Consider the following 22,575-nt stretch of genomic DNA (forward strand, 5'->3'; position numbering starts at 1 on the left):
GAATCTGCAATCACACCCGATGCCAATTCCAGCTCATCAGCAGCATAGTTGTTTCCTCCACCTCCTGCTGGCTAAGTGGTACAGTAACTGGCTGTATGTTTACTCTGATGACCAGACACTACTTCTGTCCACCACATTGGATTATTACACTCCCACGTGTGTGCACCTTAACTCAATTCTGAGTTTTGCTGTCATTTAGATTAAAGCCCAGCACTAACCTGTGCCTGGCTGAGGGTCATTATATCAGATATATGCGTCAGCAGGCCTCTCTACCGTGCTCTCTAAATATCAAGAACTTTTGTCAAAGAATCATTACACATGTAGAGGTTAAAACAGGCACACGATTGTAGACAGATGCAAATAGAGATAGATATTCTGGACTAAATAAGTTTATAATGCTAGACATTAAGATAAATCACTCCACAAAATGGCAACACAACTCCTAATTAAAAATGCATTCTTTTGAATCCTATAATATTGTACTATATCCTGTAATGAAGAGAAGTAAGCAGAACCGAGGTCACCCTGTCCCTTAACTGTTCCTGCCCAGAGCATGTTGCATGCTGGGTAAATAAGAGCCAGGTAAGATAAGTTGTGTTTAAGAGAGTCAATATTGTTTTTTTTTACTGTAGAGTGACAGTGGCTGTGTAATCAAAGCAATGTTATCTGCCTAATTGTATTATATAGACCAAAAACTAAACAGCATTTTGTTTGCAATTTAAGCTACCTCCCTACAACTATCTAATGTTACATTACATAAGCAAGAATAGTGATGTCCAGATTGCATATTTCTACTTGTCGTCAGTGACACTTCATTTCACACTGTGATGGTTAACGTTAAACTGTGTAATTAATCCGCAGCTCATGCGAGCCGAACCGTACGGATCGACCAGCCATTTACAAGACGAATACGTTTTAATATTTTACAAGTGAGAATAAATCTTGTTCTTTTAATTTTCTCCCATTAATTAAATAGACAGAATGTACGCTAGCCTTTCATTTCAGAATCAATGTTACAAGTAGACTGCAATTATCACAACAATGCCAACATTCAGGCTCCCCATGTGGCTCAAAGGTGAACTGCATATATTAATGTTAAATAAAAGACGATTGAAGAAACTGTTTTATTTTTTCGACCCGAATAAAATCTCATGCGTCCCGACCTAGACTTTGGGAATGACTGTATTATATCATTAGATTATTGTTGTTACTGATGTTAATTTAAAAACAGGATTGTACTGTTGTAGCTGGTTGAGTTGGAGCTCATTTTGAACTATTAACTGGTATTAACTGGTTTGTAAAAATGACTCAGAGCCCAGAGTGACACCTTCACAATGTTTTGTCCAACCAGCAGTCTAAACCTTTAAATTATAAACAATGAATGAAGTCGAACCTTTCTAGACAGCGGAGTCACGTGACACCGTCCCGGGACGTCATTTTCTTGCGACTACTACTGACAGGGAGCTCCATGTGAACAGCTTTGACCAAAGTTATCGTTGATTACAGGTAAGTCGTGCATTCATATGAAAGCTGATGGCGCTATGAGCTTCTGTCGTTATTCCGCCTCTGCTCATGTCGCTCAGCTTCACGAGGGGGGGACGAACCGGAGCGCTGCCGGTCAGCGGTGCTTCAGAGAGTCTCTTCCTTTTAGCGACAAGGTCAGGATTACATGAGAGAAGAGACATCCACTCTCAGACTGCAGCTTCCGTTAGCATCACACTTTAACGCGAGGCATGCCATTGCAATCAAAGTAACATCAGCAGACATAATGAATCAACCTCGGTACATTATTGCCATTGTGAACCGTTCTGGGTTACACAACTTCCCTCGTTGGTAGCAGTACACTACCCAAGCGCTTGATAAAAACTGGCCAGTGAAAGATGGCTAGCTGAACATGAACAGTATGTAATTGTTGCTACATTTAATTGAGCAACAGAAGGATCAGCTGATTGTTGAGATAACCTTTTAACCGGGTAACCTGTCCTTATAACCACACGTGTTGCCCCTTAGGTTTGGTGTAAGATGGTGACGCCAGCTGCTGAATTGTGAGAAACCCTCTCTCCTTTCCTGCCCGTGGCCACTGTCTTGTCTCTCAGACCCAATGGCCAGCCGCCTTTTGGGCAGATATGCCCGTCTACTCTGCAGGGCCTCCTCCTCCTCCAAGACGCCGGCTGCTGCTGCTGCTGCCCGCCTGCCTCCGCCTGTGGCCGGGCCTGCAGAGATGAAGAGTGCTCGGGGCTGGCCAGGGGTTACAGAACGGTTCATGTGCGAGGGAAGGACAATTGTCAAGGAAGACCACTATCCGGGCACGCCTACGCGGACCCAGCTGGATGACTTGTTGGAAAAGGCAGTCGTGCCAGAGGACATCCTGTTGGCCTGGGCAGAGCATGGACAGAATGGTAATCAAGCTGCTAACTCCCTGATGAAGTGGACTCTGTTGGTGCTGAAGACGAAGGGCAAGTTTAAGGAACAAAAAGCAGAACGGATGAGCGATTCAAGGCTACTGGATATGATGGCTACAGTATCTCGGCAGGTGAGGCAGTCACACACTGAGCTGGCGTTATTACTATGCACGGTAACCGACATCTTATCCAAGCCCTTGTGCTTGCCTCTGCAGATTGATTACTCATTTCTGCGTGTGCTTTTCTTCCAGGTGAATGCAGTGTGGAATGGCAATCTAGTGTCTGTCTTGCGAGCTTTCTGGATGATGGGTATGCCCTCCACTGATTCGGTGCTCAATTCCGTCCAGACTGAGGTCCTGTGGCGTGTCCGCCGGCTGACCTACAAGCAGTTGGGCTACCTGGCAGATTGGGGAGCAGGCAGGAAAGGACAGCAGGATGTGGCAATCGTGAATGCTGCGTTAAAACAGCTGGAACTGCGTTGGACTGAAATTGCCGATGCTAAAACTGTCAGTGCGTTGATATCCAATGGACAACGCATGTCGCCCACCTTGATAGACCGACTCGAAGACAAGGTATCAAAGTTAAAAACATCCGCCACCATTCAACAAAACGCTTTTTTTTTTTGCTCAGCTAAACAAGTTAACCGTGCCTTAACTGCACTGTATACACATCACTCGACCAGGTTGGTAGGAAACAGAATATTTGTTGCTGTCTCTAAAAGCTTGGAAATCTTTTCCCCTGGAAAAGGAACTGGAAGGTAATGTTATAAGGTCATTGAAAGCATATATCACATCTGCGTTTAACGGTATAAAGTGTAAGCATATAGTGGAAAATATAACAGCATTTACTTGGTGAAAACAGTGATCACTGTCTTGGAAAATGAGCAAGTAAAAGAGTTGTACACCTATGAACAACACGAGTCTACCCTATACCTATTGGATCATGCGGACGGAGGTCAATTAGCCCATAATCCCAAACCACAGTGCAATACTCTCTGTCTGTATTGCAGGCGTTGGAGCTCGCAGAGGGCTTTTCAGCAGAGGAGATCCGCAAAGTCTGCGCATCTCTGGCAGCTCAGAGCCGCAGGTCTGTGCCGCTGCTCAGAGCTTTGTCCTACCACCTTCTCCAGAAGTCCTCGTCAGAGTTCACCACTCCACTCATACTGGACATGGCTTTTGCATACGGTACTAACACCGATCGTTACATATTCACTGACACAGAAGGAATGCATGAACCAAATGAATAGTGTATATCCACGTCTTTATTGCCCCCTCTGTCATTTGTTTGGGTTTGCGTTCGTCTTGCTTTCTTTACCTGATATAAGGATGTTTTAAGGAATAGCTAAAGTCTTTATTTTGTCGTCTGCTCAGTAACAAAGTGTATAATGCAAACAGTACCAACTTTGTCCTTGCTCCTCCATAGGGAAGTTGAATTTCCACCATTCTCAGGTATTTCAGCGAATGGCCTCCGAGTTGTTACCCAGAGTGACTGAGCTCAGCTCTGCCGATGTCACACGCTGTGCTAAATCCCTGGGCTTCCTCAAATGGCTCCACGTCCCTCTCTTTGAGGCCTTTGCTGAGGTCAGTCATTAGTCAGTCATCATTAACTCCAACTCAGTTCATTTTGAAAAGCGCTCAATCTCTAATTAACGCAGTATTTGAATGCGTCTTTTCTCGCTCGCTGTGTAATACTCTCCGTACATTTCTTCACCAGCACTTCACTGCAAACGGTATGAAGTACAGCACCCTCCAGCTTTGTAATCTGCTCATGACTTTTGCCAGACTGAACTTCCAGCCCAGCAACGGAGAAGAGTTCTTCAGCAAGGTACTAATAATATTAAAGGCTCGTCTGTTGACTGCACATGGTTGCTTCTACTTCCCACTCTTTTTTAACGTATTCTTGATATGTGCCATTCTGTGTAAAGGTTCACTCTGTGCTGGAGGGCCCTCTCTCTGGCCTGGAGCCCTACTTGCAGACAGACGTGGTTTGGGCTTTGTGTGTGCTGCAGCAGGCCAAGCCCCAGTACCTCCTCCCGCTCACACAACAGAATCACGTTACCAAACTGTCGGGTAAGACACATAGCTGTGTGCGTTCATTCTTCTTCTGTACTCTGTTCTCGACAAATAGGGAATTCATAAATATGCAGAAACAGACTTTGTATTAATACAGTTACGCATAGTTAAAAATCCCACTCTGGCTCAGTAGATGGCAGTGCTGCACCAACACATTTCTGTTTAGACGGGGACATTAATCCCACTGTCTCACAGATCCGAAGCAGAGCATTGATTCCTACAACTTTCTTGAAGGGGTTTTGAAAATATTTGATGTATGTGGATTCTATTTCTGTTGTCTTTTCTCTCCGTAGAGGGCAGTCCAGTTCGAGTGTTGAATTATCAGCTGAAGCTCCTCCACGTTGCCGCTACTCTCCGCTTGGAGCACCCGGGTTCCTCAGATACTCCATCCTCCCTGAAGGCCCTGTCTGTACCGGTCAAGAGCTCCCCCCTCTCCCCCCTGCAGAGCAGTCTGAGAGAGGGTTTACAGAGTTTGATGGGTGGGAGGACAGAGGCCCTTCGCACTGGGGTTGACACTGTTTATGGATGGACTATTGGTAAGAGTAGCCCGTATAGGATGCACTGTGTCATGCTGTCAGGTCCTTTACAAGACTTTTACACTGAAAATAACATTTACCACATTCTGTGTGAAGGTGAAGGAGTGTCATTCATTCTGAGAGCTATTTAACAGCTGACATGCCTTTCTCCAATCAGATGGTGAGCTGGTGGTGGATTGTGACAACAAACCAGTTGATATGTTGATGCTGAGTGCTTCTCACCTTCCCAGTGGAGGAGGAGACCAGGCTTTACCTGTAGGGGCGCATCGGTGAGTCAGAGGGGAATCCTCTAGCCTTGGGTTGTTAAAAATTTATTTTTGATTTTCTCCCTTTTTAAAATGTTGCATCGTTTGCTCTAGCTGTCTACAGTTAATTTTCCCCCCCTCTCCTTGCTCCATTCATCTCCATCTGTTTTTAGGCTTGCTTTCTTGGCTTTGGAATTTCCAAACTTTGGCTCAAAGAGTAAAGACCTTCTGGGACGGTTCGCCATGATGAAGCGACATCTCCAGTTGGCTGGTTTCATCACAGTGGAGGTAGGTAGAGGCAGGACAATGGGATAACCCATCTTTGAGGCAGTGTTTGTGGCCAGAGTCTAGTTACTTCAAAGTAAAAGGTGTTACTTCGTCTATTCCTGTGGATAAGGTGTGCTGAGCTACTTGTTCTTCAGATCCATATTCATGACACACTCATTAATTGCAAAAGGAATTTCCTGGTGTGTTCGCTGTGATCGTGGGAAATATTGCAAAGAAGCAGCACTGCTGTATCTGACGGTCTCAGGCCATGCAAACAATGGACCCCGTACTTTGGTAGAGCAAGAAGTCAGGTGGGCTCCGCTGCAGTCTGTGGTATAAATAGAGCTGCTGCAGCAGCTCTGTCTCATCTAGGCCAATGCAAGCGCTCGCTCTCTCTCATCTAGGACACCCTCCTTTGCCAATAGTAGCATCGCTTGCCTCTCAGGCGTTGCTGCAGGGTTTGTTAACCGGGCGACCACATGGAGCCGAGACTAAAAACCAGCATGTTGTCCTAAATGTGTGACTATCAAACTAGTTCTAATAGTGCGTTCTCTTAAGCACTCACTGACAATGAGAAGGTACTCGCTCAGTAGCTCTCAAAAGGTTTTCAAATCTATCATTTTTGTCCTCTTTCAGGTGCCGTATTATGAGTGGCTGGAGCTGAAGACAGATTGGCAGAAGTTGGCGTACCTGAAGGATAAAATGGGGAAGGCCGTGGCCGAGGACATGGCCAAGTGAAGCCATCGGTCCTGCAGACGCAGCCAAATCTGAGCTTTCCCAATCGAACGGGACCACGGGGAATACTCACACACGCACGCCCACGTTTCTGCAGCATTGCAGAAAAGCTCTCTCATACTTTTGTCAGGAAAAAAAAAAAAACCAAACATATTTTCACTCTGGTTCCCTTGGCAACATGTGGGGCTTTCCCTGTTTCCATGGTGATGGCGAGCAAGGCTTTTTGGAGCCAGAGAAGAGACAGAAATAAACACAAGAGAGTCCTTCTGTATAAATGATGTGATCTAAGACCGAGTCTTTGCTTCAAATGCACCCAGGCCGTTTGTATAACTTTGGCCAAAACGGGTTAGGCTTAATATCATCATGTGAATAGATCGGAATAATTTAATAATCTCCGTGAATGTGTGTCATCTTTTATGGAATAAATAGTTTTCTTGCCATTTTTACTTGTTTTGTCTGACAATTCTTGCATGTACAGTCGGGGCCCTGTTGCAGTATTGTGTGTGGCAGCGGCGGCTGGTCAATATAGGGCCATGGGGCATGGCCACACAAAATATATGTTTTTCCTGCTCGTGCTCTGCGCCTGTGTGCTCTCTGCTCGTGCTCTCTGTCTGTGTGCACGACACTCTGAGAACGCGCAGCTTGGGGGGCCTGATCGTTTTGGCCCAAAAGAGGCGGGTCTATGAAGCAGTTCAGCCAATTGCTGATTCAAGATATAAATGAGTGACATACAATTTAGCCAATGAGCGCCCTCAAATAGATTCAGCTTGGGGCCAGAACGATCAGGCCCCCCTCACTGCACGTTCTCGTCAGGAGAAGTCTCTACAGGTGCCAGCGCGAGCACTCCAACACCCGTTTGAGAGGAGAACTTTGGCGGAGATTCTGCAGCCAAAGAGCTGATATCAGATCAGCCTGACCTCACAATCAGACAGCAGACTCGCGGGAAAGGATGTACATGCCAAGCTTCTGTACCAGCTGTACACCAGACAGGTTTGGCTAGCTGGATGACGTCATGCTAATAACTTATTTAGCTTTTTAAAACAACGGGGACGGATCCAGCACGGACAGTTACAGGAGTGAGGGATGAGGAGGTAAGGAAACATGAGAACACCAGGACACACATGAGAACTCTGTCAAGCTACATATTAGACAAAGTGAACATCTTTTCTTCTACATAGCTGTCCTCAGTCTCATCTTAACTTGGTCATGGAGGCATCAACATGTAATAGAGATGTTAAATTAACAGTGAAAACTCATCATAGCTCAATTTAACATCAGTATTCATAATTACACTTCATGTTTACTTCTCCTGATCTTTACCTCCTATAACAAGGTCCATAGGGACATCTCAATAAATAAACATGTTATATTATATTATATAAGTGTTATTTACTGATTGTTTTTCGTGTTGGAATACATGTTAAATATTTAACTGCCAAGTAATAATGCGTGTTTGATACTTACATTTTTTTTTGCATTAAATGATACTGGGATGTTTGCTGAAATTGATAGGATGGCCCTACCTAGAACATGTTCCACCAGCCGCCACTGGTGTGTGGTATTCAGATAGGATATGCATCATTTCACATGTGGCAGCTAGTGGCACACCTCTCTGGCGTACTGGTGCGTGTGATCAGTATTATTAGCAAACATTTGTCGAATCGGCATAGAGCAGGGTTGATGAGCGCTTTCACAGCTTTGCTGACATAAATGACAGCTAGATTGTAATTTGGTTCGTCCACTGCATAGATGAATACATTGTAATAGAAGTATAGCGAGTTTGCGTAGCAGATACATTGGTACGCGTTTCATATCTCTGAGTCCTGTGTTGAATTTTGATTGAATCAGAATCAGAACTGTTTATTTGCTGGAGTATGTTGCACATACAAGGAATTTGACATATGGATAGTGCACAACATTAAACAATCAACACTGCAAAAAATAGAAATATATATACTATAGTCCACCGACAAATGATAACAGTACTTTAAACAAGTGTAATGTGTCAAGTGTATTTAAATATCGAATAGTTGAAAACATCTGATATCTAAATTTCACGCTGAATCTATGTTTGTGCATTAATGTGCATGTTTGTTAAAGAGCAACAGCATTATTATGAATCAACAGCCAGGCTAAAACTCACAGATAAACACTTTGCTTACCCCTGAAACTGCTTACACAACATCATGGGCAGCAGCAGCGCTGACATCAGAGGCTGGTAGATGGCAGAGGGAAGAAGTCTGACAAATGCAAGTCAGTGCAGAGGAGAGAAAAATGAATTCAATTGGAAGGGAGCCTCTAAGAATATTACAAAGCCAGAGCAGAAAATAAGTTTACAGAAAACAACGAACAGGAAAAATGAATGGTTTATCTGATAAACCATCACATGATCATCAGGGGCCATGGTGCCTACCTCATTCTTACCAATATTTGGGTATTAATAGATCAATGGGCCTGATGACAAAGAGCCCAGCTAGCACTTCTGGTGTTGAACACTTTGGTCATGTCTCCTGTCTGATGGGCCAGCAGTGTGCAGGTGCAGCCAATCTCCTTATTAGAGCAATGAAGCTTTATTATACTCAACACATCACACAGACGGTACTTTAATATAAAAAGATCTTGTTCACATTGTTCTACGTACTGCTTCCGACTGATAGCTGAGAAGTGACACCTACACTTGAGACGATAATGTACAAACACCGTTTTCATTTTTTTAAGCTGTGAGTCTACCAACTGCGATATTTGTTTAAGTCAACCGGGTTACATGGAGGCTATTAGACGTCATCCTGTATGCAGCACTTCTGCTGAGCTGACAATCTGAGTTTTAGGTTGCCGTGGAAACTGCTATTGCTGATTATTTGGCTCAGTGCTGCCCCCCCCCCCTCTTTCCATCTGTATTTCCCTTACCTTTTGTCTATAAGAGTAGAGGTAAAACAGAGGAGAACAAGTAAGAGTGCAGGAGAGGAGGCTAAGATGGAGAGCAGATGCTATAGCTTGCCCTCAGGGTAAATGACTCCTTGTTGAGTCCTTGGGGAATAAATGTAACCTGAGCAGGAGGCAGATGTGATAATTAGCAGTACACTTTTAGGTTTTGTTTTTGGCCTTGTCGTTTGTGTTTTCTGTTTCTCTTTCCCGATGTTGTTTTCCCCTTGAATCTCCCTCCTTTGCTTGATTTCTCCATCTTTGTCTTGTTTTTGCAGTACTGGTCCTTTCCTTCAAGGTTGAGGGCAGCACTGAGAGAGCAGAGCAAATCTGCTGACATCATCCCCCAAGATCCAGTCAGCTTGGTTGAGAGAGGAGGGGGTGAGATACAGAGAGGATGGATAGGAGGGAGGAAGGGAGGGAATCAGGATGTGTGCATCAAGAGAGGATACTGCAGCTCCCTCTCAGAATTCACACACACACACACACACATACTGTATATTCAGGATTCTGGATCATGAGGCTCTAAAACACACGCCCACAACAGCAGCATCACTGCTGCACCACAGAGAGAGAGAGAGACCAGCGTTTACTCCCATCTCTCACTCTTTCTCTTCTCTGTCTGTCTCTCACACAAACACACACACAAAGACAGACACGTGCTGCAGGGAGGATCTGAGTGTTGGGTCGCTGAGCACTCTGGTCCCCCCTCCCCTTCTTCTCCTTTCTCACTCTCTCACTCCCTCTCCCTGTTCACCTTGTCTGTTCCGGCTGTATGGTTTATTGTTGCGTCAGAGCCAAAGAGAGCCAGCGAGAAGCATGCCGGGGGAGAGCTCTCGCAGATCTGTTCCCACCGACAACAAGCATCCAGAGCAGGGAGCTGAGGAGACAGGGCTCCCTGGACCAGGTAGGACATCTGGGGTTGGGGGTGGAGAAGGACGAAAGAGGAAGTTAAGCAGGTAGATGCGTTTAAAGAAAGAGGCAAGGACATAACTAGAGAAGAGAGGATGAGCATAGTACACAACAAGAAGATATTGTTAAATAGATTGTGGGAGGGGGGAGGGGGAGAGTGAGCAGGATAGACGCATGGCAGATATATAGAGACTACTGGGCTAGTTAAAGTGAAAGAGACTGTTAGGTAAACTGTATTTTCTTGAAACTGCCATGTGACATCATTTCTGTATCTGTTGACATGTGCAATTTGAGTAAACTGTGATTCAGTTTAGCCTCCTCACTAAACCGCAGGTTGTCTCCCCCTCTGAGCTATAAGCCCCTAAAGCCTAAAGCCTCCATCCCTATTAACTAACAATCTGACTGACTTCCAAAAGCTTTGTGTGATTCCTATCTCTCCAGCCCCCATCCTTATCAGATTCCCAGCCCCATCTCCCCCCCCCACCCTAACCCTGGCATCCTCGCCCCTATCCCTCATCCCGCTGCCCCATCTTTAGCCCCGGCGCTGCCCCATCTGCATCCACATCTCCCAAGCAAATTTGCCAGCTGTAAGCGTAGAGTGGCTCCTCCCTTCACCTAGCCTTAGCAGGGAGATGACACAGCAGCATGTCATGTTTCTTGTGTTCCTGTGTGCACAAGAGCTTCTGTCACAAATCTTGTCTTTTATTGCTCATGTTGCTGCTGTATTTCTGACGTTGTGAAATCATGGAAAATGAGAATAGGGAGAGAGAGATAGGAGAAGATAATGTTTTGTCAGTGCAGAAGAGTGATTGGGAGGGTACATTTTTTTTATTTATTTGTCCCCTCAACTACAGTCAGGCAGTGACTACTGTGTCTCTTGCAGTTATTACACACAATTTAGCTTTCATGAGAACAGTGTATACTGTTGTAAACGTCTGACAGTTGTGATGGACAACCTAAATGGCTATTATGGAAACTCCCTGCCTCCTCTCTGCTACAGATAGTTTACAATGGTTTGCTATTTTGGAAATGTTCCTCCTTTGACTTCATAATTGCGCTGATCTTTTCTTAGGTTTGGAATTATTTTTAGGTTTCTTGGCCTGAATCCTGGGAGGAGAGGGAGGAGAGAGAATTGTCGGGTGCTCTAGTTACAACTTGGTCTTTTGGCGCATACTTGATGAAAGAGGAGAGATTAGAGGATTGATTATGACTAAATAGGTGAGATCTCATGGAGAAAGACAAAGAGGGGCATATGAGACTATTGGGGTGTCTCTTCTTTAAGGCCAAATCCAAGCAGCAGATATAATAGAGGCCGCCCTTGCAGACAGGCCAGCGCTGCAGCCTCTGTGACGCAGCTCTAGTCTGCTCAGCTTGCTGCGGCCTGCTCCTCTTACGGCAAGCCGGGTGCTCAATTTCACTGCATCCTCCCAGAGGAGACTTGCAGGCTGGGCCAGGGAGGGGGTAGACATCTACAGATCATTCACAGCAGTGAATCTGCAGCTAAGAGACGGAGACTGACAGTTATGCTAGCAGAAATAATACATGTCATTGGCTCATTCAGCATCCTAGCAAAACAGTAGCTCCAACAGTGTGCAGTTCTACATGTGATTCCAATGCCGAGCATATACGTGAGAACGATACAGTGTTTCTGAATGTGTTATGGTGGTTTTGCTTGGTTTTTCTAGTCGTCAAATATAGATTAATTATGGGTTTTTGTTCACCTAAACATATGGTCACTGAAACTAGTCCATGCAGGAGGAAAAAAATCACGTGTTCTATACCCATTAACCATATTACATATTGCTGTACATGTAAGTGTAGAGCAGCAGTTGGCTTTTGTGCATGCTTAACTGTGCATCTTTCTGATTAGTGGAGCGTTTTAGTCTTTGTTGCATGACTCAGCTCGCACATAAACACAGCTAGAGCTTATTATTGGGCAGCAATCAGGCAGAGCTGCTAAGTGCTGATGATTTCATCTGCCACCAACCACAGGCAGGGCAGGAGAGCAGCGAGTGAGGAGATATACTGTGCAGAGAGAGAGAGAGAGAAAAATAACATGGAGGCGAGAGAAGAGAGCTAAGAGTCACCACTAAAAGTGAAACAAAGCAGAGGCGCATATATATATATATATATATATATATATATATACACGTATTTTCATGTTTAAAGGCTGCGGAGAGGCAAAAATAGTTTAAAGAAGTATTTTGAGAGAGTGAGACAGAGGACGGGATACAGAACAGAGATTGAATTAGAAAGTGATATCTAGGTTCCTGGCAGAGCAAGTTTGTGCATGTGTGTGAGGGCGTGTGTGTTTGTGGCTGGCACTGAGGTGAGCCACTTGTGTGTTATAATGGCCAATCAGCATGTGGATGGAGGTCACCGTGGCAATGGCCCAGTTAAGAGAGCAAATGAAGGTTCTGTTCCCTCAATTTGTGCTTTAGGGAAAGTGACTGACATGGCATTTAGGGCTATTACCACGAATGTATAGTTTTGTGTTATGGCAATCAATACAACATAACAAATTAACTAAGGATAAGCAGTGGAACTGAAAAAGTAAAGAATACAGTCTTTAATTCCCCCCCCCCCCATTTCTGTGATTCGTCCTGTCAGTTCGTCTCAGTGATCTCTCCACTACTGATGACAGTTATGAAGATGATAGCATGGTCTCTAGACGGACAAGAATACAGGGAACACCGTAATTCAATGACAGTTCCTTTTGCTTCTGGCTAATTGTGCAATTGTGCATGTTGATACAGAAAGAAAAAGAGCGACAGAGAAACTTGGAGATGTAAAGTAAGATACTGAAGTGTGTGTAAGCATTGTTTTCCACTTTCCTGTTTTGAGTCCAGCTTTATGGAGAAACAAAACAGGCAGGGTTAATCAGTTTCAAACATTTAAAAATTAAACAACCAAACCAGCCTGCGGAAAGACTCTTGGTGATTGTTTTGCTCTCCAAAGCCATTTCAAGTGTCAGGGTAACACACAGAGGTGAGAGACATTTGGTTAATCTACTGACTGCCATTTTGATGACATTTCTGGAGCTGTGTGTGTGGGAAAACAAAACCAAAGTTCAGCTGAAAAGATAATAAGTATATTATTCTACAATAAAGGAGGCTCAGCCTTTCTCATCATTTCTGGTGTGCTTTTTTATTTCTGCTAAGATAATTCAGTCAGCTCGATTGATCTCACTTATTTGTTAATTCCGTACTGCAGTTCAACTTTACCATTCATCTGCGAAGTGGACAGTTTTCTTGATTCAAAATGTTGCTTCTTCCTTTTAATTTAAAAGTTTTTTTTGTTCCTGTTTTTCAGACATGACCAGACACCCTTCTATTGACTCCAGCCCGAGTGACAGTGGCTCCTCCCCTAGTGACAGTGGCTCCTCCCCTAGTGACAGTGGCTCCTCCCCTAGTGACAGTGGTTCTAGCCCTTCTCCCAGTACTCCTCAGAAGCTACTCCCAGCATACACCTCTCCATTTGGTCCACGGCTATTTCATGCGACACCTAGCTCCTCTGGTACTCCGAGACCACAACCTGAAGGCTCTGACTATCGCAACAACACAGCTAGACTGTCTGGAAGGTTAGGTGGTCATGGACCATGTGGCCGCCATGTCCCTGTTAAGATGGAGAGAATTAAGGTTTGTGTTTTGTGTGTATCAACATGTTTACAATTTTGCATCAGATATGCTTCCAGACACATGTTATTAGTATACTGATATGAACTTTATCATGTATGTATATTGTGTTATTCCCAGGTCTTGACTGGTTCTGAGGTGGAGAGTGACTATCAAGAGCCACAGACCATTGATGCAAGGGTGGTGATGGGTCAAGAGACACTGCTCAAAACAACAGAGATCCAGAAAAGGAAACCCCTGGTTGAGCCAAGTGGTCAGGCTATCCCTTTGCCAGCTATTCCAAGCTTTTCAGGTCCTCAGGCACAAGCGAAAGTGGCAGAGATGGAAGAGGAAAACCAATTCCAAATCCCTCAAAAACAGCAGGATCAGCAAAAAGACCTTATGCAGCCCCCAACCACACTCCCTTCCCTTTTTCAGAACCCCCTATTCCCTTCCTCCTCCTCCTCCTCTTCCTCCCCAGAGCCAATCACAACAGATGACAGTTTGAAAGTCAAAAAGGAAGAGAGTCAAACCCTTTCTCAAGATGAAGTGCCTTCCCTTTCTTTTTCTGAGCTGGCCTGTCCAGTTGCTTTGTCCTTCTCTGAGCCAGCCTATGCTGTTGACCCACTACGAGTGGGTGTGCCCACATCTCTTGACCCTGACCTATACTATACCGCTCCTTCCACCCCAATCAAGATGGGGTCCCGTTCTTTGCACCTTAAGCATCATTCATATCCGGGTTCTCCAGCCAGCCCACTCTCCCCTGGCTCTCCCTCAGACAGTGAGGACCTCTGTTCTCCTCTCACCTCTCCCTCTGGCTCTTACATCACAGCAGAGGGAGGCAGCTGGACCTCATCTTACACATCTTCCACCTCCCCCTCCACTTCTCCCAACCTGCTCCTCACAGAAGAAGCACAGGAGGCCCCTGCTTGCTTTGTGGGCTCCTTATCAGAGATTGGAGATGAAGTTGGGGAGGAAAAGGGACGAGCAGGTCTAGAACGGGAGGAGGAAAGGGCAGTAGACTTCTGCCTGTACCGTCCTGAGGATTTTGTCATGAATTCACGGATGGGTATAACAGGGACAGTGATCATTGAGGAGGAAGAAGCTCTAAAAGAGGAAGAGATAAAGATTTCGAGAGAAAGTTGTCGTCCTTGCTGGGTGACTGACGATACATCCCCTCTAAGGAGCAGTAGCAGCCGTAGCAGTGACTCCCAGGAGGATGGGGGAGAGTCTGAGAGCTCACTCTGCCCACTGGAAGAGGCTGGTGCAGGGAGATCAGAGTACTCTAGACCCATGCAGACAGGCCTCAAATTGCAACTGGAAGCATGTATGTCGGAGGAACATTATGGACAGATGGATGACCTCCCAGAACGACCCTCCGCTGCCTTGACTCCTGACACAGAGAGCATGACCATGGCCTCATTTAGCCTCAGCCCTGACTCACCTGTAAGCCCCCTGGATGCCTTCTGTCCTGGAGCCTTTGGTAGGTTTGGCCCCAGTTCTTTCATGTTTTCCCAGGCAGCCTGTTCTGATGATATACCAGAGGAGGAAAGGATGATCCCTGCCTCCCTCATCTCCTTTCCCCTCCACACCAGCCTTATCTTTAAGGCCGATTCAATGGAAATCACTCTCTTCCCCACAGAGGACGAGAATGATATGGGAGAAAGTAATGACAGAAATGAAGGAAAGGATGTTAATGCTTACGCAGCAGGAGAGGAGGAGGCAGATGTTGAAGATGATGAAGAGGATGACGATGATTATGAATATGACGATGAGGGTGATGACAATGCTAATAGCGCTGCTGGCGGTGATGACAATGTTGAAAATAATGAAGATAATGACCATGATGAGGCAGATGAGGAAGCTAAGGTAGAGGTGAAAGTGGTAGAAGAGGCGGAAGAGAAGGAAGAAAAAGAGCAGGAAGAGGATGATGACAAGTGTGATCCCAAAGCAGTGGAGGATCCTACAGAAGAGGACAGCTCAGCATCCTTCCTTCATTCACTTTCAGAGATATCCATCAATGAGGGGCTGGACGAATCCTTCTGTTTCCAAGACGATACAGATGACTCATTAGATTCTGCCTCCTATAATGGGGAGGAGGACGAACGTCTATACAGCACTGAAAGGCATGCACAATCACTAGAACCCACACCAATAGATGCACTTGATCTATCTGAAGTCCAAACAGAACCGGAAGAGGGGTCTACCACCACTGGAACAGGTCAAACTGAACCTTTACACACAGAACTGAGCACAGACAAACGTGTGGATATAGAACCCAAACCTCTGGATGAGCCTACACCTGTTAAACAGCAGTCCGACCCTGAACTGAATTCTACCAGAATAGGTCAAACGACACCTTTGCACACACAAGTGAGCACAGACAAGCCTGTGGATCCCCAGAAACTATCCGTTCCTTCAGAAGCAATCTCTTGTCAGCCAGAGTCATCCAGCAACCTGGATGAGAGTGGGAGTGGGATGATGGCTATCTCTGGTTCCTCCAACCCTTTTGAACAGCCTAAAAACCGCACTCATTTGAACCCATCCACCACTCCTGTTGTCTTTCGTGGTCCACCTGATCCTATTTCTAAATTCCAGACCTCTCCTCTTTCGGAGACGGCAGACCTTAATAGTTCAGTTCTTCAAAATGAATTGGCTGAGGAAAATCCCCACATGAAAGATGATGATTTGCAAGAGAGCAATGATTCTTCAGCAGAGGAACCCACAGGAGAACCAGAAAGAGACTCTTTCAAATTGCTCATCAAGCCTCGTCATTATCAGGCAGAAAGCCACAGGGCTGTTGGGGCAAGTAGAGTTGTATTATCAAAGTCTTTCTCCAATAAATCGGATGTGATTGGAGGGGCTGAGGCAATATGTAGGGCCAGTATTCACAAGGAGTCTGAAATTGAGCTTGACCAGAGGAATGGGAATACCTCAGCTGAGTCTATGAGTGTGGATTGTCGAAGCATTGATTCTGCCACCAATGACTTGAATAAAGGTGTTCTTCTTCTCTCCTGCCCAAAAGACCCTAGTCCCAACCCCAGTAATATCCCTGTTTCTGCTTCTTCAGATGTCATCTCAGAGCTTGCTGACAATCTGGCCGTGACCCCTGGTGACTCTGCCCAGGAGAACTTGAGAGAAAATACTCTGAGTACAGATGAGGGGGTGCTGGGAGCTGTTGGATCCCCACACTCACCCCTTGCCATCTCACCCAAAAGGGAAAACTCAGAAACAGACAGCATGGGTGGGAGCAAGGACATGCATCCTGGAGCTGGGGCATGGCGCCATGACCGGATGGGGCTGGGGTTCAGTCTTGGATTAGGATCAAGGGCTGAGTTTGCTGTCTGGGGAGCAGGGGAGTCTCTCTCCCTATCTCTGGGGAAGAGGTATGAGTTAGATACAGAAGGTCTGCTCATGTGTGACACAGAGGGCCAAAGCACACAAATGGCCGTGGTTCCTAACATGAGCAGTGAAGTGTGTGAAAATTATGACAATGTTCTGCGTTCTGTTCTGGATGAGGAAGACAACAACAGTCTGTGTGGAAAGAGGGACCGGATGGCGGATGAACAATTGGTAGGTGAGGGAGCTTCTGAATCCAACTTGGCCAGCTGGAAGTCCATTGAGGAGATCTCAGAAGCAGGTGGAGGGGAGGATGGAAGCTCCAGATTCCCAGAGGATGATGTCAGTAATCTAAATCCAAACAATGCTGGAGATAACACTCACACACAAATAGAAAACACTTGGCAGAACTCTAACAATAACAATGACTCTGCTTTTGACTCCTTAGAAGTAGCCATGTGTGGAAGTCTGAATGCTCTATCAGAGGAAGTGAGACCCCAGAGTGTAAGTTGTAGTGTTACAGACTCTGTGTCTAATATTCCACTTGAAGAGATGCCACCTCAGGTTTCTGACACAATTCCTGACGAAGGGAAACACAAAGACAGCTCCATATACCAGGCATCAGACACAACACAGGCACCATCCTCAAAGAAAGCTGCCTGTGGCATCTCTGTGCCATTAGTTGAAACTCACCTGGACAAAGCTGTAACAAACCAGCATCTCAGTTCACCAGATAAAGCCAGATCCAGATATCATACTCGTCTAGAGTGTCAGACAATCACTCCAGCGAGTAATACAACATTTTCTTTGCTACACGGATCCTTTGGTTCCTTTACTCCTAAATGTAAATCAAATGAATCCAGACCAAGTAGAACTTCTCAAGACAAGTTGGAAAATACTGGTTCTCAGTCAAAACCTGAGATGGCGGAGCATCAGACTGAAGGCCAAAGAAAAGGTGATGTCAATCATGTGACTGACAGACTTGTTGATGAACCAAAGACTAAAGATGCCTTTAGAGGACAGCAGTGTGTTGGAAGTAACTCAGGGGAAGATGATGAGGAAGGAAAAGTGGAAGAGAAAGCAAAAAAGACAGGTGTGGAGAAAGATAAGAAGAACAAAAAGGAAAGCAAAACCTCGGATGCACAGAATAGCCAAGACCACTATGTGTGTCGCATCCCTAAAGGGGAACTTTGCACAGATAAACCAATTGCTGCTGAGAAAGTGAGGAGAGGGAAAGAGAACAAACACAGGGCCTCCCAAACAGGCAGTCATACTGACTGTAGCCCTGAAACTGTTGATGATCCAAAGAAACCTTCTGTTCCATTAAATCTCACAGCAGCTGGATGGACAAAAGGGGTCACAGACAATTCTAAAACAAAGACAGGTAGAAAGGCAAACCACAAATCTTCATCGTCGGACTGTGAACAGAGGACACCTGGGACAGATAAGGCTGCATTTCGGTCACAGATACAGGGGGACAACGGTTCCAGTGCTGATGACAAAAGTCCTAGCCATGGATACTGCAAATCTCCCACACATACCCCAGACCACCTCAATGTTGTGTTGGCAATGAACCAAGAATTACATCAGAAACAGGAAGTGCTTGATAACAGACCACTATCTGATAGTCAGAGAGGAATCACAGTGGATATTAATGATAACAACATAGATACTGGCCACAGCCCACCCTCCCATGATACCATATCATACTCTCTGACTCCACTGTCTTCCTCACCACCTCCTATTTCCTCCTCCTCTCCTCTACCATGTGCCTCAACAGAGCCAGATGATGATCTTCCCACACCTGTGCAGGAATCCCAACCTGTCCTCTCAGCCCAGCAACAGCCCTCTCTGTCCATATGCCACACCCCACCTACACTTTGCTCCACCTCCCCCACAACACAAAAAGCCCCTGATTCCCAATTTCTTCCTAACAACAACCTCCAAGAGATGAGTGTTGTATTTTCTGCATCAACTACATCTACCACAAGTGTCTCTTCGCCCTCATTCTCCACTGCCACGCTTTTAAGCCTGTCCCAGCCTACCCAGGAGTCGTCTTCACCTGCGCCTGGGACTCAACATCCAGCATGTTTTCCAGACTCTATTTCCCGCCCCCAGTCTCAGCCTGTTCTGAACATCCAGCCTTACAAACAAATCAAGCAAGGTTGCACCTGGAGCATACAAGACAGGTGCATAGGTGAGTGTCGAAATATGGCTTAGATTTAAAGCACAGTACAATACATGTTGAGGAGTAGCTTATCCTTTGTTGTTACAGTCTGTTCTGGCAACAGGGAAAAAGTGCTTTACAAGTTGGGATTGTAATCATAAAGGAAAATGGCCACTATATTCCCCTGGTCTGTGGCTTTTAAGCAATAAAGAAAAGAACAGCAAGTTTGTTAAAGTCAAATGTGTACTTCCTAATACAAATATGATCGTATAATGTGTACTCTGAAAGGTCCCAGTTTGGCTGAGGAGGAGACAGACAGTGATGATGATGGTGGACTGCCTCGACGTGGCCACAGATCCCAGGCCAGAGCAGTGGCAGCAAACAGAAATGGAGCCATGCAGAGAGAGTCTGGTCCATCCAATCAGCGGGAAATACAACCTTTCTCTGCTCACCAAATGTCCAAGATTGCAGAAGAGATCGACCTTTCCTTCAAAAACAATTGTGAGTTGTTTCTGACCTCATATTGGAAATAAGATTCAACATCAGGAATCACCTTCTCTCCACCCTTGTCTCTTTTTGACACTATCTCTAATCCACTAATATCACCATTATTATATAGCAATATTACTACAATAAACCCACAACTGCTGTTGTTATTTTTACATTTACATGTGTTTGAATATAAATTGACAATATATGACAGAATAGATTAAAGTGTCACGACAGACGATATCACAAGAGATGTAAATTCTCTGCCCTGTTGTTGCCAATAGCACACTGCAAATAATGTAAAAAAAAATCACATAGTATGGAGATACCATATGATTACGTGTATTTTCCGTGGGGTAATTTAATTCCCTGACGTTGATAAGATGAGTTTTGGGAATTTTTTTAATGAATGCTCCTCATCAGCTTTGCACTAATGAGAAACACTTATGCTCTCATGACTTCTTATATGGTGATTAGTTTCTATGGCAATAAGGACAAGATACCCTTCACTTACATGTACTGGAATGTGTGTTGAATATATGCTTGTGTAGGCTCCATATTGGCTTCGTGTAATGAGTCTGAGAGCGAGGGGTCAGTGCCTGAGCTAGAGGAGCCAGAGCCACTGAGACCATCAGAGCCCCAGGTGAGTCGGCTCCTGCTGCTTTATTGGAAACCATCTTTTCCTCTTCTGAGGTTCCTAAATCTTGTTATAACACAATTTTAACGCTTAGAACACATACTACTTCATGACATGTGATATAGGGACTACATTGAGATTATGTTGAGAAATATAACCTTTTTTCAGACTCCAATCTAAATCGGGGAAGCCTGAAAACTAAAACGCATGACAAATTGGAATTACAGCTGGGGACAGCAGCTGGTGTATAGGCAATTGCAGTTAGCTGATACATTTTAATTTTTTTACGTTTTAAGCAAATTGCAGTTACTGATGTTGCTATGAACATAAAATGCATTGCTTCCTGTGTGTGCAAGAGAAAACAAAACTGTCTGACATCAACAAAATAGACGTGAAATCCTAACTGGATATAAGATGAGTCACATTTGGTGATATTAGCAGAATTGACAAATGGAAAAGATTATTATAGTAAAGTATCTGATATTTGTTCTTTCTTTCAGTCTATCTCCTTTCCAGATGAAGGGCTAAACAGACCAAAACAGAGTCGCAGCGAGAAGAAGGCCCGCAAGGTCAGACTGTTGGCTGAATAAAAATAAATGAATGAATCAAGTGGAATGTAAATGACACCAGTGTTTATTTTTTGTTATTTTGTCTTTATTCCTGACTATCTCTGCTGCTGTATGTGTTGTGTAGGCCATGTCTAAGCTTGGGCTGAAGCCGGTCCATGGTGTGACCAGAATCACCATTAGGAAGTCCAAGAGTATCTTGTTTGTCATCAGCAGACCAGATGTGTTCAAAAGCCCCGCATCAGACATTTACATTGTATTTGGAGAGGCAAAGGTAAGTCTTTCTTTCTTAGTTATTCAAGCTTCAGCACATGTATTGTATTGCCTCTCAACCTCTCCTTTCCTGTCAGATTGAGGACCTATCTCAGCAGGCTCACAAAGCGGCTGCAGAGAAATTCAAGGTGCCTGTGACCTCTTCTCCCTTGGCCCCACCTGTCCCACCCAGCCTCACCATCAAGGAGGAGAGTGAAGAGGAGGAGGAAGAGGTACTTATTGTCTGAACTATTGTTTCTGAATACCAAATCAATGGTATACCAATGTCAAAGTAATGGCAGTACTGTATGTTGTAGCGTTCTGGAGAATCTTTTATTCTTTTGTTAACTTTATATCTCTCTCTTTTTCTTTGTTATACATCAGGTGGATGAGGGAGGTCTTGAGCAGAGGGATATCGAGCTGGTGATGGCTCAGGCCAATGTGTCACGAGCCAAGGCCGTCCGGGCACTGAAACACAACAAGAATGACATTGTGAATGCTATCATGGTGAGGGGGAAGGAGGGGGAAGGAGGTAGTGAGAGAGGAAGAGGGTAGAGGGAGGGCAGATGGTGAACAAAGTGATGAGTCATAGCCAGTGGGCAGGGACTGTATAGAGGAGATAGAGGGGGGGCGGGGGGGGGCAAAGAGGACAGATGACAAGTAGAGATTCTCCCCAGTAACTGAGCAACCTTTACAGTTCTGTGGGTCATCAGTGCAATTTGATGCCCACCAGGTGGCAGCAACAGCTCACACTGAGAAAACTTAGCTGTTTTAGTGACGCAGTTGATTTTGTTTTGTTGATGGGGGGCAAAGCAAGATGAAGCAGCCCTTAGATCACTAGCAAAAGTTGCCTGAGTAAAAACAGAGCCTGTCATACTCGTCATGCCATTCAATTGTATTTATTTATGGAGTGTGACATCAAGAGTGACTTCAATCTTCATTTAAATTATGTGAGGACTGTTTTGTATTCTGATTTAATGAAGGAAAATCAGTTGTAATGGTTTTGTATTCAACTGAATTTGATTTATTCACAATGACTATTTTCACTGTTTAATTGAACCATTCTTCTTTGTATCTCTTTTCTCTTTCTGTCTCTTCTGTCTCGCTCTCCTTCCATTTAGGAGCTGACCATGTGAGTGGTGAGGACGATTTGACCCCTGACCCCCTCCTCCAGCCTATAAAGCCTATACGCCACTGACTCTTCTGTATCGCTGCTACTGTATGTTGCATCCCCAATATCTGCTCAATAAAGTCTGTTCCAACGTGGGCCGTGACTGCATTGTAAGATTGATTTTACTGAGAGATTGCAGATGGTTCAGTGTTGGTTGTTCTAAAATTAGGATACTTCCAATTCACCTGAGATTGGAACCTGCTATCACCCAAATTAAGCAACAACAATATAGTTAGATAAAAAGTTAAG

General features: G+C 44.9%; 2 protein-coding genes across 3 annotated transcripts; both read left to right on the plus strand.

Moving 5' to 3' along the window:
- The first annotated feature begins 1,436 nt into the window (after nucleotides 1-1,436).
- On the plus strand, nucleotides 1,437-6,690 carry tbrg4 (transforming growth factor beta regulator 4). 2 transcript variants are annotated; one of them, XM_079274552.1, is made up of 11 exons: nucleotides 1,437-1,506; nucleotides 2,011-2,533; nucleotides 2,654-2,974; nucleotides 3,412-3,586; nucleotides 3,825-3,982; nucleotides 4,116-4,226; nucleotides 4,327-4,471; nucleotides 4,768-5,010; nucleotides 5,168-5,279; nucleotides 5,429-5,543; nucleotides 6,159-6,690. In XM_079274552.1, exons 2-11 carry the CDS (start codon nucleotides 2,102-2,104, stop codon nucleotides 6,258-6,260), a joined length of 1,914 nt encoding a protein of 637 aa, XP_079130678.1. In that variant the 5' UTR covers nucleotides 1,437-1,506; nucleotides 2,011-2,101; the 3' UTR covers nucleotides 6,261-6,690. The 2 variants fall into 2 exon arrangements, with proteins under 2 accessions (XP_079130678.1, XP_079130679.1); XM_079274553.1 differs by lacking the exon at nucleotides 1,437-1,506 and adding an exon at nucleotides 1,534-1,658.
- A 3,273-nt stretch (nucleotides 6,691-9,963) lies between these two features.
- On the plus strand, nucleotides 9,964-22,415 carry nacad (NAC alpha domain containing). Its single transcript, XM_079274776.1, has 10 exons — nucleotides 9,964-10,086; nucleotides 13,404-13,729; nucleotides 13,847-19,241; nucleotides 19,500-19,712; nucleotides 20,252-20,343; nucleotides 20,838-20,906; nucleotides 21,031-21,177; nucleotides 21,254-21,388; nucleotides 21,540-21,662; nucleotides 22,277-22,415. Exons 1-10 carry the CDS (start codon nucleotides 9,999-10,001, stop codon nucleotides 22,289-22,291), a joined length of 6,603 nt encoding a protein of 2,200 aa, XP_079130902.1. The 5' UTR covers nucleotides 9,964-9,998; the 3' UTR covers nucleotides 22,292-22,415.
- The last annotated feature ends 160 nt before the right edge of the window (nucleotides 22,416-22,575 follow it).

Source organism: Melanostigma gelatinosum (assembly GCF_949748355.1).
Source record: "Melanostigma gelatinosum genome assembly, chromosome: 9".
Classification (NCBI taxonomy): Eukaryota; Metazoa; Chordata; class Actinopteri; order Perciformes; family Zoarcidae; genus Melanostigma; species Melanostigma gelatinosum.